Source organism: Zingiber officinale, chromosome 5A (genome assembly GCF_018446385.1).
Source record: "Zingiber officinale cultivar Zhangliang chromosome 5A, Zo_v1.1, whole genome shotgun sequence".
Lineage (NCBI taxonomy): Eukaryota > Viridiplantae > Streptophyta > Magnoliopsida > Zingiberales > Zingiberaceae > Zingiber > Zingiber officinale.
Window position 1 is genome coordinate 2301267 of NC_055994.1, and position 17405 is coordinate 2318671.

At 35.4% G+C, this 17405-nt stretch overlaps 1 protein-coding gene and 1 pseudogene across 1 annotated transcript; one reads left to right on the plus strand and one right to left on the minus strand.

Annotated features, from left to right (window-relative positions):
* The first annotated feature begins 2185 nt into the window (after window positions 1–2185).
* On the plus strand, window positions 2186–3044 carry LOC121982572 (annotated as a pseudogene).
* A 924-nt stretch (window positions 3045–3968) lies between these two features.
* Window positions 3969–16856, minus strand: LOC121979273 (dolichyl-diphosphooligosaccharide--protein glycosyltransferase subunit 2-like). The gene is made up of 20 exons (XM_042531239.1): window positions 16718–16856; window positions 16504–16654; window positions 14877–15069; window positions 14693–14782; window positions 14447–14503; window positions 14294–14363; window positions 14094–14158; window positions 12666–12720; window positions 10597–10724; window positions 10389–10504; window positions 7503–7572; window positions 6888–6992; window positions 6673–6762; window positions 6442–6590; window positions 5997–6108; window positions 5689–5772; window positions 5287–5367; window positions 4989–5213; window positions 4487–4609; window positions 3969–4403 (listed from the first exon to the last, which is right to left on the minus strand). The coding sequence occupies exons 2-20, from the start codon at window positions 16650–16652 to the stop codon at window positions 4284–4286; spliced, it is 2082 nt and encodes a 693-aa protein (XP_042387173.1). The 5' UTR covers window positions 16653–16654; window positions 16718–16856; the 3' UTR covers window positions 3969–4283.
* Window positions 16857–17405: the final 549 nt, after the last annotated feature.

The following is a 17405-nucleotide window of genomic DNA, read 5'->3' on the forward strand; positions in this document are numbered from 1 at the left end:
GCTTGAACTTGGTTAGTTTAGATATTATCGAGTTCTTAATTCAATTTTTTTTATTGTTTAAAATTTTTCCTTGTTTGATTAATTATTGAATTTGATAATTCAAATTTATTTATTTATTTAACATATTAATAAGAGTTTTATTAATGAACATGATTCACGAATATTGTTCATGAATATTCGATTCATTTACCACCTTAGTTGAGTTAATCACCACATGATAAATTTATAGAAATATAATGGATAAAAGTCGATTCTCGATGATATAGATGAAAATACCCTACATATGGTTATGGGATGGCTATGAGATTGAACGTGTGGAATGTCTGAGGTGCCTTTTTTTCAAAAAGATATACATATTTACATTTCAGATATAAAAATATAATAGGAATCGCAAATGAAAAAAATGATCTACAAACTACAATGTACAAGATGATGCGAAAAGAAAGTACCTTTTTAATCATGGATAGAATTATCGCGCAATGGCAGTATGCCGATGATTGAATAAAAAGGTTATTCACGTTGCACATAAAACTTGGCATGATCTGTGCGTGTAGGGGCGCATCCTTCAAGATTCACGCACGCCAAGTGCCCCTGTCCATTTCACGCATAAATCTTAACGTGATGTGTGCGTAAAACTTAAAGTGCCTTTTTTATATAATTAAAAAATTAATCAATACCCACGAAAATTTTACACAGGTATAATGTGTTATGAATGAAATTCAAACCCTAGATATATATCTAAGGACTCATAGTACAGTTGCATTCTATATGGTAGTAATGAAAGTAGAGCTTGGGTGATGGATCGCAAGGCGGATCGCACGTCCAAGGCCTTGCAGAATGTAAAAGTATTTATATCAATTTTTCTATCTAAAATATATAATTTATAGTAAAAATATCACTCTTAAATACATCATATATCAGTTTTACTTTTTCTTCTCCGAACGACAACATAGAATTGCAATTCTTCTCATGTCATTCTCATTGGGGCATCTAGAGGTTTATGAGAGATTTATAAAATTTAAAAAATAAATAAATATAAAATTTTGAACCATTATAGACAATAATGAGATTTGAGGTTTGTAATCCGTTTTTTTATAATATTTTTAAAATTTAAACTAAATTATTTACTTTATCAAATTTAGACAATTATTTTTCACTACACTATATCAGGTATGTTAAAATTTGTATTATCTTTATTTTTTTATTATTTTCTTCTCTCTCACTTTTTTTTAAAATTATTTTTTCTTTTTCTTATATAATATCTACTTTTTATTACCCACTTTATTCACATGTAATATATATTTTTTTAAATTTTTAGAAAATGAATTTGCTGATGCTAAAATCTTTTTTTACCTAAAATGTAAAATTTAAGATATAATCTATATTTAAGAAAGCTGATATGGATTCAAAATTAATGTAATATACATGAAATCATATAACTCATGCTATGAATTGAATCATAAAAATACTTATTTAGAATTCTAATCATTAGAGATATTTTAATAAATTTTTATATTATTAATGTGATATATTGAGATTATAAAACAAAATTCATTTTAGAAAATATTGGGATTATAACTATGGAGATGTCCTTATGCATTTTCATCTTGGGAGGTAGTGCGTGCATTAATTAGTTCGTGGAGCAGAAACATATGCCATTTAATTGGGTCATTAACGTAGACATGCAGTGTAAGTCGAAGCTTGCTGCCTTTACCTTCTACGCGTCCACCACACTGAGAGAGAGAGAGAGAGAGGGAGAGAGACATGGACGCGGACATGCACCTTCATGTCCGATTAATTGAGAAGCAGAGACTTAGAACAGAGCACGCAGTGTGCTCCTTCATGTATTCAGTGACAGAAGCAATCGCAACAAAAAAAGAAGAGATTGAATTGTGTTTCCATGTTGCATTTCCATATGTTCTTGCTTCACGCAATCTGCTAATAAATGTGGGTGTAGAGAGAAAGAGATAGAGAGAGAGAGACAGGGACTGAGAGAAAGAAGAAGCTTGGCTTGGCTTGGCTTGGCTGCTGCTTGGCGTGGCTTTGAAGACATAAATACAGAAGCAAACAAGCATCAAATTGTAACTCCAATGCGACCCACCTTCCACCGATAAGACAAAATCCTCCACCTCCCACATACGCCATTAATTCATTTCACTTCTTCATCATCGTCATCTTCCTTTCATCTACGACTACGAGGTGGCCGGTGACATGAGTTGCAGTGCCGGAGGCAGCGTCGGCGGCGGCGGCGGAGGAGGAGGAGGAGGAGGGCGAGCGTTGGGGGGCGGTGGGCCGTGCGGGGCCTGCAAGTTTCTGAGGAGGAAGTGCGTGAGCGGGTGCATCTTCGCGCCTTACTTCGACTCGGAGCAGGGAGCGGCGCACTTCGCGGCGGTGCACAAGGTGTTCGGCGCCAGCAACGTCTCCAAGCTGCTCCTCCACGTCCCCGTCCACAAGCGCCTCGACGCCGTCATCACCGTCTGCTTCGAGGCCCATGCGCGCCTCCGCGACCCTGTCTACGGCTGCGTCGCCCGCATCTTCGCCCTCCAGCAGCAGGTGATGATCCAGCTCAGATTCCGTGCCGCATCTTTAATTTAAAACAGAGAAATTCTCTTCGACTTTAAATTTGGCTAGCTCTTTGGATTATATTTATATAGGTGGGCAACCTACAAGCAGAGCTGGCTTACTTGCAAGCTCACTTGGCCGCAATGCCTTCGCCGTCGCCTTCGCCTTCCACTTCGTCCCCGCAGCTGGCGACGCCCCCGTCTGCCTTCTCTGTGCTGGACCTGCAATCATCGCCGGGGATGGCCGACCTCTCTGCTCTGTTTGACGCTCAACCGGCCCAGCCTCCACCAGCGACGGCATTACACGGCGGCAAGCAGGAACTTTTCTGAGAGCAGCGGCGGTGGAGGCAGCGACCTTCAGGCGTCCGCGGCTCGTTGATCGGCACCGGCCAGCCGTCGGCCGACGACGCCTCCGATTTCAAGAGTAGAACTCGTAAGAGAGACAATGTTGAAAATCTTCTAGGCTTCTTTAAGTTATCCAAATTAAATGGAATTAACAGATTTGCAAAAAAAAAAAAAAACAAAAAGAAGTATTTTTATATACCTGAAAATCGTTTTATGAAAATTTTACGTTGTCAAATCTGAAAGCATAGTTAAGAAATGGGGAATAGTTACACCCAATTACATATACCATCACAGTAGAGTCACTAAATATAGATCGGCCAAATTTATGGAAATAATTCATATATGTTATAGAAATGTTATCTTATAAATTATGAGATTTAAGGTCAAATCTCGATTAATAGTCGGGTGTATATTATCCTCATGCGTTATTCAACTGTTCAAGACTAACAGTCATCTATGATTTACCTTTTCTATGTTGACTTAGGATGAATTAATGGATGTGTTGATGAACGAATCACTTTTTATTACTGTCAAAAAATTTTTAAAAATAATAATAATAATAATAATACTAGAGAACAATGGATGCTGGTGAATCAATGGGATTCCAAGAGCTGAACGACGATTTGCCTCCCTTTAAACCTTCCTGTGCTACTTGGTGAAGATATCTCATTCTCATTTGGACTAATAATGAGTGAAGCTAAATAAGTTCTGCGCGTGTTTATGTTTAATCTACATTAAAAAAAAAATATTCAATGCTAGTGCTGGTTCGTCACTGGATTGAGAAATTACAATTTTGTTTCATGTTACTAGCTAGTATCATTAAATACTTGTCTGATACTAATTAAACTTGAAATCTATCAATAGATTCATCTGCCTTAATTTTATTTACCTATTTATACATCAATTCATTTTTGTTTAGTCCTCCAATTTGGCCTACTAATGTAACAATCTGCATCAATAATCCAAATGTAAGTTAGTGCGGAATCTTAATGGCATATACATAATTGTCTCACTTAGTGATTAGCATTCATAGTTTTTTTAATGCCGTGTATAAAACGACTATAAGATCCAACTACGCATTTCAGCAAACTAATTTGAGGATGATAATACAATATTCGAAAAACATAAATACAATCAGTGACAACGAAATTAAACTCAAGGAACACAGATCCGTATGCAATCATAATTCCATAATAAAACAAAATTTACTGCCACATCCTAAAAAAACAGTCAGCCTGCGGATTGCTCGATAATCCAAAAGCTAAAATTGTCATATTTTCAGTTTACCAGAGCAATGGTGATGTCTAAATAATTTCAAGTGCATGATCATGTATGGCATCTTAACTAATGATGCAGCTCTCAGCACTTGCGTTACCATTAATTAGTCTTCACCTTCCCCGCTGATGTTGAAGCAAGGCAGGAGAGAGTCCTATGACCCACAAAGATGAGGAAAACTCCAATAAGGCCAAGGACCTTCAGAGTTGTGAAGAGATCCAACTGTTGCAGAAAGACAGCTAACAATTAGAGGTCGACAAATGCAGATCATAATAAAACTGAAACGGGGGAAAAAATTAGAGCACCTTCAACCAGAAAAGGACGTAGAGCAGTAGAATAGCAGCAATGCCAGCATGAAAGAGTAGGGAGAACAAGGCATGGACAGATGAGGAAGGGAAGCTCTTCAAATTTACTCCCAAAGTTAGCAACTGCACAGATACCAAAATAGACATTGATAACTGATAATCATAGGATTGATAAATAACAAGTGAATAACAGCAACAGCAAAAACATCCAATTCAGATGTGTCTACAAGCAATGCAATGTGTAAAGAGAAACAAAACAATGACTTATGAAGGTTGCTTTAGTTTGAGCATCAAAATGAAATCCATCAACTAGCACTCTAGCCTGAACAAACAAAAATCTTATAGCCATAACATTACAGCTTCCATATTTGAAGGAAAATTGAATCATCTTTTCAGAAATGAAAGTGGTTGATAAACCAAAATGTCTACTTAGCATCTTTTGCCATGGAAATGCTGAAAGTAGTATTTGTGAAATAATATTGTCAAATAAGACACAGCTCACCCCTATCACAAACCCTCCAAGTGGTACAAGGGTAAAAGCCAGAAATGCAAGAGAAAGCTCCTTTGGTGGTCTTGTTTCCGGGGCCCGGAATATGTGTGATATCTCCTGCTTTGGCCCAAATCTTGCGTATGGGTCGACAGAGAGTGATGGAGGACGTGATGCCCTCTCAGGTGGTTCTGGCAAGTCCAAATCAATGTATCCGAGAACATGGAGGAATGAATTCTCCTGCATAACAACAAAAAAGATTTACACAACCTAAATCAATAAAGAATCACTCGGAGTATTAGGAATATTGTACCATAGCTGCATCTCCAACGGCAAGTTCAATGTCATATCTACCTGAGAGGTAATAAAATTTTTCGACGAGTGCAAGAAAATCCTGCAAGAATTGTGGTTATAAGAAGCTTTCCAATAACGATGTAACATCTAATTGCTTCCAGTTTCATTGTTCTATTAAGACAATGATTTCAAACAGCATATAAAGATCAAGTACTTTGTTTTATTCAGCCAACAATAAACAAACGTGCAATTTATCATCCAAAGCTCACACCCTTTAATCAGTATACACTTAAATCAACAACCAATTAATTCAGAAAGATACATAATGTAAACTATCAGCAACTTGAAAAAAATGGCATGCCATATTAAAGAAATTAAGAGTCAATAGTGTTCAAGCTGTATCAAGAAGAAACAAACTGACTAGTATTATCTTATACTGTCGGGAAGAACTCTCCAATGCAAAGATATGCTCTACTTTGCTTTCATGCCTCAGCTTTAAAAACGCCTGTTACCAAATATTTCCAATCAGACTAGAACACAATAAATAAAGCTCTTATTATATATAAAAATTGTATATTTCAATTTTGCATTTGGATATCATCTAAAGGAGAGTCATAAACCAACTTAGAATTTAAAAGAGTTATGAGTAGTTTAGCCACATATTATTATTATTATTATTACAACAAAATTATTCTCTTATGAATACATAATATTTCCTTGTCAACTGACCTGATGTGGCTTAATGGTGTTTCCAAGAGGCGTGAAAAGTTGGAAACTTAGGTGCAACTTCTGAAGATGATTTGCCACTAGTGAAATTTTGTCATCCTTGAAGAAATCCAATCTGAAGGAAAGAAAGATAGAGTATGTGTTCTATTCAGTAGGAAAAAAAATGAATTGTCTATAGTGCATATCAAAATGCACATCCAGGAGTAAACTCAGAGAAAGTTCAAACATAGAATAGTACAAATGTTCTTGCACGATTCTAACTCATCTTATAAAATTATTGTTAACATGGAAAATCAGCTAAATAAAATAAAGAAGAAAAGAAATAATAACCCAAAGTTGAAAATTGTTGTTAACAAATGAATTAATTACACGTTTGAACCACAGGTCAACCAGAGTGCTAAAGACAAAAGCATATTTAAACATATATTTTGTGATATGAAGGTGTTACTTTAACATGCTTGCAGAAGACTCGCTATCAGTATCATAAATTCCAATTTGAGACTTGTCTACTTTGACCAATCCTGTTAGAAAAATCAATGAGTGAGCATGCCCTCCAGTGGCATATGTATTCAAATTCTCTGGGTCATGAAGTGAAATCTGCAACCAGCACAATCAGAAAATCTAATTGGTACATGATAAAAAGAAACTTCATACCTAGCAAAAACTAATATGAGGTTACCTCAAATTCAAGTGTATACTTTCCGATGTCAATTTTCAGAGGTAGGATGTCCAAGTAATGAACGTTCTTTTCTGTGTCAAATTGTAATTCCTACAGTTTCCAGATAAAGATATTGTATGAATTTAGCTAAAATTTTCAGTTTAGCACACCATTATGAATGGATATATCAGGCCTCGTTAAATAATTTTAAAAAAAAACAAAGAAAAATATGTAACCTGGTTTTCAAGTATAGGGTTGTTCTTCACATCAGAACTGGAAGCTCGTACAAGATTCACTGTCAGTGGAGGTGCAGCTGAACCAAAAACTGTAGTCACCTCAACCTGAGATAAGCATAAACGATATAGTGCTTAGCTTAAGAGTATGGACAAGAGCATAAGTTTATGTTTGGGTAATTTAAATGCATTAGGCATTCCGATCATGAATAATAAATCATAAAACCCGAGACTGCTACAATACAATCTAGCACATGTGCAACACTATTTGGATTGCCAAAGACAAAATGAATGACTAATAGCCATGATACCTTCAAAAAATATTAGTGAAACTTACAACATACTTTTTGAGATACTATGAAGCTTATGAAGCAACATATATGACAAAACTAAACGCAAAGCAAAAATAGACAGTTTAGACAAGCATGACTTACCATTCCTTGAAATTAAAAACAAACATTATAGAAGGCCAGACAGAGAGGGGATCTAACTCAACTTAAGACAATTCTAGGGAGGTTCAGAAAAAGGGAATAATGATAACATCTTTAAATACCACATCACAGAAATAAAGAAAATAAATAAATTGTAAAAATAATTTCGCGCAACAGAATCAATCACCTCAAGCTGATCTTTTGAAGTCAAAGACAATACTGTGGATGGAAGTGAAAGAATAAGAGGAATAGAGATCCTGTAGCACCAAAATAGTGTCCAATTAATCACTAAAGACACAAAGAACTACTTCCTTGTATACACAGAATATAAAAATGTAATCTACCTGAATATGCATCGTTACAACAGATGAAAGACAAAAAAAAATATTTACTTTTGTCTGCTAAAATTTTTATTTCATGACAGAATAAAAAAATAAACTAAAGTTATAACTCGGCAACAAAGGAACACAATCCCATCAAGATCAAGTGAAAATATCCAAAGCAACACCAAACAATTAATGCCCACAGCGTTGATATTGGTGTGATGAGAAATAAAACGTCGAACATCTTCTTGAACAACAAATCCTTATGTACCAAGAATCTTTGTGTTCTAGACCTTTATGAAACTATTAATTTACAATATATTTAAGTTTTTAAGACATGATTGAGTTCGTATCCATGTTACAAATATAAAATGGTGTAAAATCAGGTGCTGGCAGCAGTTATGCATCTCTAATAGGATGCCAAAGACTCCATGTTTTATAGAAGAAAAACATTTTTCTAGCGCCAAATGAACTTGCATCTATTGATGACATTAACAGATTAGTTTTAGGAAGCTGGTTGTTCACCTTCCATCATAAGACTCAAGTTAAATTATACTAAGTTTGCTAGAAGCAATAAAACTAAATTGAAGAATACAGCAACAACCAATTCTTCTCTTACTAAGTGGGGTCAGCTATATGGATCCTTCTACGCCATTGAGCTTGATGCGTCGATGAGGGAAGCCCACCTAGCACGGGGTCAACTGCCAAGGTGGAGGTCAAAGTCAAGGTGGTCAACGCCTAGGCGGCAAGGGGCCTAACGGAAGACAATTGCAATAGCCGGTCGGGTCAGACCAGCGGGAGACATGTCCGAGCAGAGACCACCCATCTAGCTGGGGATGATATGCAGCAGGGCGCCAAAGGAGACCAGATAGCTTGTCCGAACGGAGGAGGGCATGTTATTACACAGTCACCGCAAGGAAGTGCAATTGAGTCGACAGAGCGGAGGGGTCCCGGCCAAGCAACGGGACCTGGTCAAGGACGGAGCGGAGCCCCAGCCGAGCGGCTATCCCATATAACATAGCAACTAACCGCCATTTTGTAAAACTATCCTTTAAATTTTAGAGTTACTTTACCCCGGCCGAGCGGCTATCCCATATAACATAGCAACTAACCGCCATTTTGTAAAACTATCCTTTAAGTTTTAGAGTTACTTTATGATCACATAAAAAACCCCACTCTCTCCTCCATTTCAACCATTCTACTTGTCTCTCTCAATCCCTCCATCCTTTTACAAAAATGAACCTAAATGCTTAAAGCTCTCATTTTCAAACAACTCGTTATCGCCTATCTAAACAATTATCTCATTACGTGTAATATTGCTAAACTTAAATTCCATATATTTTATCTTTATTCTACTGAGCCTAAAATCTTTCGCTTCCAGAATTTTCCATCAAGATTTGAGTTTAGCATTTACTCCTTCAAGTATAAATAAAATAAAATCAATATTTAGACAACGATTTGATTTATTTTAGGATCAATTTATTTTAACAATATATATTTTTATTTGCATCATTTTCCTCCACCTAGATAAACTCGAGCATTGACAAATTGCTGCCGCCATCATTAGGCATGCCTCCAAAGAACAAGGATTGGAAGTTATAGGAATCATAAATGTTTTTTACATTGATTGCGCCCTAGAAGTCTAATGCTAGGAGTGATGAAGATAACTGTTGAAATTTAGATTGAACAAGTACCCGTTATGGCAAAATCGATACAACAAAAATGATCGAGTAAGTTAACAAATCCTCTATGCTAGAAATTGGACAATGCTCATGTCCATCGGCCAGTTAAATATATAAGCATTTAAATTAATATCTTGTAGTTCGGTTTAGTGGAGGCGACAAGAAGATTCTTCAGGGAATATTGAAGGAGATGTTTAGGCATAAGTACATTTAAAAAGTAATTCCCTCTGTTGTACTCTTTTAGCCTCTATGGCAAAGCAGCATGCACTTTTATAATAACCATTATTCAATGCAATATTCCTCCTAATATTGACATGTGTCTCCAGTATACACTTAGAAAACTCACAATTTGGTAGAAAAAAGTAGGCAAAGAAACCAAATCAAGAGGATAACAAGCTTGAGATCACTAAGTGCCCATAAATAAATGCATATCAAGATTCGTATTAATATAATCATTATAAGAAAATTTCTCAATCATTAGAAAGATTCCTGAGTTCCTGATTCTTCATCTTATCATTTAGTATAATTTGTTCTTCTGGATTCATTAGGCAATGTGAAGGATTCAACAATTACTTCATTTTCCTTTCAAAAAAAAAAAAAATGAAATGAAAAAAATAAAAAAAAAATAACCATCATGTTTCGATCCCTCATATAATAAAATTTATTTTTTACAAAGGGATACTGGATCTTTCCCAAAAACAAGAAAAATATTATTATCAAATATACTGAGCAACGAACTAACACGCCTTAATAATCACCTAATGGCATAATTCAAACAATAATCTATAATTATTAACTCTTAACATTTTCAATTCTTAATGGTATAAAAGTAGATGAATCTTTCCTTTCAGATATCAGAACATTTTCTATCAAGCATAATACCATCAGAAACATAGTCATAAAAATAACATTGGCATTATAAAAAGGGAACAATATTGGATTGCTCGGGTACAACAGAACATTAGCCTATAAAATGGGAAATCTGTAATAGTTTAAGTTATCAATTTATATTCAAAGTTACTACAACAGTTATATAAGGACAGGCCTTTAATTAGTCTATTATAATACCTGTTGTTTTCAATGTGTGATAGTGAATCTATCTGATTGAATAAGTCTTTGGTGCTACTGGGAACTCCAACACTAAGAAGAAACTTCGCTATACCCACCAGTTTGTCACCAGGAATCTGCATGGAAATTCAGCTTTGAAGATAATACACAGATGTCTATATCACTCAGCTAATGAGGAACTATAGCTTCTGGAGTTTATTAACCATACATTTAGCTTCTCAGAAACAATTGCTGCAAAAGCACTAGCACCACGCACAACTGAGGCTGTTGTTGCAAGAGGACCCTTGTATTCACTACCATCGATGTGCTTTTCTTCAAAATATAAAGTTCCATCATCTGTATCATGTCCAGTTCATATCTCATAGACAGCACACCAAATAATACACACGTAGTAAAATACATTATACATGATGGAAAAGTAGTGGACAGAATTTCAGAACAGATCAATCAGTTAACATTTGTTCAGCATTAACAAAAATCATACAAGAGGCTTTCTCAACATTAACAAAAATAATAAAAGGCTACATGAAAAATCCCAAATATATCACTGAAAAAATGTCTTGTTAAAAAAATTGTTGTAGAGAATCAAATGCAACAACTGAAACATTGATCAAGAGGTAAGATTGGAAGGTTTTTCTAGGGCTTTGCTTGGATTTTTCCAACATGAGGGACCTTCTTAATTTGTTATCACATTAGTCCAATACAATAACTAGCACATAGATTTTTCTCGAGAAAAATAATACAACCAAAAGATGATAGAAACATATATTAATCGAACGAAATTAATGGACCAAACAATGCTAATCTTGCATGATGATGCATTGATGACCATCTAGCATTATTGGCTCATACAGCAATTCAGCATGGAAACAGTCCTGTTAAGTTCCCCCTATTACAAACACAGAAAAGACATGAGGCAGCACAGCAGGCATGTAAAATTCATAATTTATAGAGCTTTCAGTGCTCACCTTGCCCATAAGATGTATATAAAAAGAATGTAGTGAGATTCCTTGGATGCAATCTAGGGATCAAAATGTCGATTTAGATATTATACCTCCTATTTGGAAATCCCTTATTTAAAGCACAATTGAGTTGGCTGAAAATAAGCGGAATCCATTCTTTAATTAGAAATTTTTAATTGGCCAGAAGACACTCAGTTCTATGAAGTCTAAAGATCGATGAAGGTTAGAAACTTTGTTCATGATAGCAAAGACCTCGGCTTTATTTCTGATTTTTCTACTCCATATTATGCATCAAAATCATTGGTCACAAACAACATATTCATAAAGGAAATCCTTATCAAACTTTGATGCTCTATTCAACCCACATTGTAGGCTTAAAATTGGATCTAATTTGTGAGCAAAAAAATAATCCCCTAAAATTTTCATACATTATAGTTCATCATTTGACTTCTAATAGATGAGTTTGTGCTACCCATGCCAACATAGGTTTGTTGATATCGACTATGGTAGGGCTTGTTTTACTTGATATCGTCCATATTTAGCCAAGGTAGGACAATTCTTTCCCTAAGACTCAGGCTTAAATTTTCATTTGCCAATCACAGGAAGAAGATTAAATGCTATCAAAAGAGGAGAGGGAAATAGGAAAGTACCAATCAGAGAACTAACAACAATAAGGAGAATTGGCATCAAAGTTGAAGAACCGAGATGTATACATATATTGCACTTACGTCTTTCCTAGTTCTAGTCATGCAATACAACTCCAGGTTACAATGTGGTTAATTGAGATATATTATAAACATGTAAATAAAAACTAATTTCAATATTATATGTCATTGATCAATTTTGATGGATAAATGTTATCAATTTAGCTCAGAAGCATCAAAACTTCAAGAATTCACCTTTAATTTCCCAGAGTAATATTGGTCAACAAGAGGTGAGATTCTTTAGCAATCAAATCATTAAAAGCACCGAGGCAAAAAAGCAAAATGCAAACAAAAATAAGTGACTGTGTTGCACTACGCAGAAGAATTAACTTAGAAGGTGCCTGGGAATTCACATAGTTCCCCTTGATAGGTAGCATAGTTTATAACGCATCGAACCCACTCTCTAGAACAATTTGTTGAATGTTTCTTTGACATTATATTACAACAAGAATACCAAGGTTCATATATGATCCAAAAAGAAACTTAGCAAAGAACATTTATAATTTGAAGATAACTGGATATTGCAGGTATATAGGAAAAACAAACTGGGAAGTAATTACATAGGAGAAATTTGATTAAAAAAAAAAAATAGAAACAACTAGTATATATACCATAGCTATTGATGCTATCAAATAGCTTGACAATATCATGTTTAATAGTTCCAATCTGCCAAAAACAGTCAAAAAAATTCAGATAATGCTTGGATAAAGTATCAAATAATTTTGTTAATTAACATCAGTCGAGAAAAATAGGAAATATAAGGTTCAAGAAAATAATAAAAGGGGTCTGGAACTTCAAATTTCTTCTGTGAAGATGCATCAAATTCCAAATTTACTGCTGACTCTGAATTGTGTAATAATTGGAACAAATCCAAACAAAAAATAGAATGTCGGTGGAGCAGGCATGGACTAGGTTTGGTATGCTGTTGTAGAACTTAGTATCAGTAGTAATGAGTGGAAGAGGCTACTATTTTCGCTGAAGGGTCATGTTACTTCAAATAAAAATTGCTCATAAAAGGGTTGGGGTGATGGTATAAATTTCTTAGAGAAGTATTTGGTTTTTTCCTTCTACCTTCACTCAAGTCTTCACATCTGCATCTTTCTACTATTGCCTCCCAAAAGGAGAAACAAAAAGTAAAGAAACATAAATCATAGAATTGTATAGTGTATACCTGCTGATCGAATTTAATAATATTAAGAGATTGAAGCAAACTTGATGAATCCATATCAAACATGTTATCAATTTTCAAACAGTTACCATTCCATATCCACCATTAATGGACCTTTAGTTCACTCTAGAACACAGAAAGCCAACATTAACGATATTGTAAAAGATATTCTAAATAAGGCTTTCACCTACCACATTCAACATTCCCTTCAGCCAAGTTCATAAAGGAGAAGGCTGCACTACTTAAACTAATATCATGCTTCTCATTTCCTCAATGACCTCAATATATTTAATTCCTGTTGAAAATATCATGTGACTCTGCACATCATGGATTTACAGTGCATTGTGACCCTTATCCCGGTCATAAAATTTTAAAATGGCACATTAAAAGAATGGATTAACAGGTTAGATTTATATCTTGTTATCAGAAGGTTCATTTCATTCACCACTATCATTTCATTTTCTTATCAAAATGGTAGGAGTTCTAAGAAAAGGTTGAGAGACGGATGGGTTCAAGCTCACTGATCCGCGTTCAGGTATCAGAGGGAGGCGACCACTAGTTGGGGGCAGTTCAAATGCATTCGACTGGATTGGATGAGTTTCCTTGGAAGAAGTGGGTCATTGACATTGCCTAGATTTCCAATTTGACCCCCATAAACAATCTTAGCAGCATAACCAGATAAGTTTCATCAGCTTCATAATCAAGAGATACAGGAATATCTGGCATACAAGAACTCAATTAACTAAAAACTATTGGTAGAAATAAATGAAAAATGAATTCTAGGTCCAGCAGAATTAGATATGCCAGGAAAATTAGAATTGTGATCACTATCGAAAATTTAGTTTATAAATCTTGTATATAATGGAATCACCTTAGATTGAACCAACTCTATATCAGCCAACGAAACAACTCCAGCAAGTGCCTCAAGTGCTATACCTACAACAATATCAGATGGAACAAGAATGAATAATTAACTCAATTTATACTTTAAATAACATAGAAGCCTTCAAAAACTATTGTCTGATTCAAGGTACGAAAAGATAAGACATCAACCAAAAGAAAAGAGAATACCAGCAGCACAAGTACTTGATTCAGCATTGTTGCTATCATACTGCCATCTTCCATCATTTTGGCTAAGCGCCTGCTAACATTAGTAGTCATTCACAAAGATAACAGATAAAAATAGAAAATTATCAAAGTGTGTGTAAAAAGAAATTATATCACCTTGATTGAATAGAAAACCCCTTCAGCATCAGGTAGGACAACACTAACTCCTTGAGCCTGCATAAGAGTTTTGCCTTAGAACCAAAAATATCACAGGATCCAGATAGTAAAAAGGAAACAGACAAAGAACTAAATAATAGAATATCAAATTATAAATTAGTAGCACTATCACAAAACTGAAGTAAATGAAATATATAGATACCAAGGTAAAGAAGAGATGGTAATCTAATTGCCATAGGGTCATACCTTGACATGAAGCAAACCAAGGATGGAGTAATAGAAGTTCATCAATTTGTCTGTGCTTTTTATCAAATCTTGAAATTTTTCTGCAACATCCTAAAAGGGAAAGAAGCATAAAAAAAAATTAAGGGGGCCCTCATAAAGTTACTTTGCACTTTAAAAATCACAATGAACATAAGCAACTAGGTACCTTAAAAGTCTGAGAACCAATCTGGCATTCTAAGATACTGTTCACTCTTATTGCATCAAACAAGTCCTTAGGACTTGAAGCTGGTGATGTAAGGTTGTCTATAATAACTGGGCATGTAGCAGGGCCAATGTCAGAAAAATTTCCAACTCCAAGAATCTGAAACGTCCTTAATGCTTCATAAGTCTCCTCTAGGCTGCAAGTCAAAATGCATGTTAGATATATTCTATTGCTGACTAAGAGAATTAAGAAAAACAACATAAACTTTCGAGACATTCCATCAAACAGCCTTGTATAAAACTAAAAAAAGATAATGATTTTGAAATTAACCAAAATGTTAATATAGGTATAGAAAAGGAATGAAAGAATTTTAAAAAAAATAAAAAGGATATGCAAGAAACAACTCAAACCAAATGGACTAAGAAATGGGTTGAATTAGGGATGTTGACACCCAATCTTATGGGTCAGTCACTGAGTATGCATGCATATGGACGATAAGATAAAAATCATAAAGTGTAGAAGAGAGTATCTTTCTGAAAATTTAGCATAACAATGACATTTTGAGTCCAAAGGAAACCTACACTATTATTTTCAATTTTCAAACCTTTTTTTTTCCCGAGGACGAAGGGGAGCCTTGGCGCAACGGTAAAGTTGTTGCCATGTGACCAAAAGGTCACGGGTTCGAATCCTAAAAATAGCCTCTTGCAAAAAGTAGGGTAAGGCTGTGTACAATGGATCATTCCCCGGGACCCTGCATGCCGGGAGCTTCGTGCACCGGACTGCCTTTTTTTTTTATTTTTTTCCAAAGGACAAATGAATACTCCATCCTTGACTTGTAAACAAGCCAGTGATAATGGCACAAGAAATTAGACAGTAATCAACAATGGCAATTATTAACTGGAATCAACCAAGGAACTACATTCCTAGCAATCAACTAAAACTGAAATGAAAATTTACCTGCATCTTAATCAGATATTTAATGATCTAGTTAATGCAATGAGAATTTTCTCCACAACGACAATGAGTTCTATATGTCACAGACAATAAAGATATTAGCTCAGATCAAACATAATACATTCCTGACCTCATTTCAAATTCACTTAGGATCAAATCTCAACCCAAGACACTTAACTTAAGGATAGAAGATTATTAATGAACAAAAATAAAAGGGAAGTGAAGAGATTCAGTTACCAATTATTGCTTAGATTTCCTAACAACGTAGAGAAACATAAATTTATTTTAATCTTTTTGCCCAAAAGAGAAAAGCTTTGGAAGAAAGGAAGGTTTTTCTGCAATTGGTCCAACAAACATAGGGGAGGCAATCTCCCGCTGTCTTATTTTAGAATTCTATATATATCCTCATTTTCAGATACTCTCCTGCTCCTTTTTCTTCCCCACTTGAGTATCAGTTCAGTACAAATGACGGAAACTAAGGAAAATTCTAAGTTCTCAAGAGAAATAAACGCCAAGTCAAATCAAACAGTGTTATCCGTGCCTCAGGAAACACAGCATTCCAAGCGTGAATTTATCTCAGATCGATGCACGACGCCCAACTCCGATCAAGAGGAAACGCCGATCAGAACTAAATATCTGGCGTGTTCTTAAAATGTGACGAGACCGACCAACTAACCTCTGAAACAATCCACCACTGGGGACGAACAAATCAAGCGCAGCAGATCTATGAGCATCGGAGATCGGCCGGATGCTGGCGGCCGCGCAGATGGACAGCAGCGCGCAGATTAGAGCACGAAGCCCAATGGATCCATGATTTGGCACCATGCCTGGAAAATGAAAGGCGTCAGGAAATCAAGGAATGGGGAAGAAGAGGTAGCGCAGAGCGGCACCTGGGCTCTCGAGATCCTCTCCAATGCTTCTCGCCCAGTGGTTCGCAGCCGGATCCAACACGGCGCGTTGATGAGATTGAGAACCACAGGACAGCTCTAGGGTTTAAGTCTAGGCCCCGAGGTTGACTAAATCTAATAAATTGTCAACTCGATAATAGTAAAATTTAAATGTTATAATAATTTTTTTAAAAAAACTGATAAATTTCGACTCATACTAAATTTATCCACTTTATTTTTATCAAATTATTACTAATTTATAACGTTGTACCACGTGGCGGAGTGGGTCACTTCTCTTTCCCTCGTGGAGCCTGCTTGCCATACGGAGAATATGGAGTATTTCGGAGAGTTTTCTTATTTTAAAGTGATTATTTTGAAGTTAATGTAAAATTAAAATACCAGGGTTTAGAAATAGAAGCTAAAAATTAATATAGGATAAAATTTAAGTGTTTAATGAATAATTATTTTTAAATTTAATTTTTAGTTAAATGATAATAATATTTTTAAACTATATGATCCTGTCGGAAAGTCGAAGAGACGGAAAGTTGGGGATGTGACGCTCCCGCTGACCTCTTGTGAACTCCACTCAGACCTGCAACACAGACTACGTCAGTGCCGAATCGAGGAAAGAGTCCCGGCGTTAGACCTCTACACTCAACGCAGTCACCGACAATGAAGAATAAGACGGAGC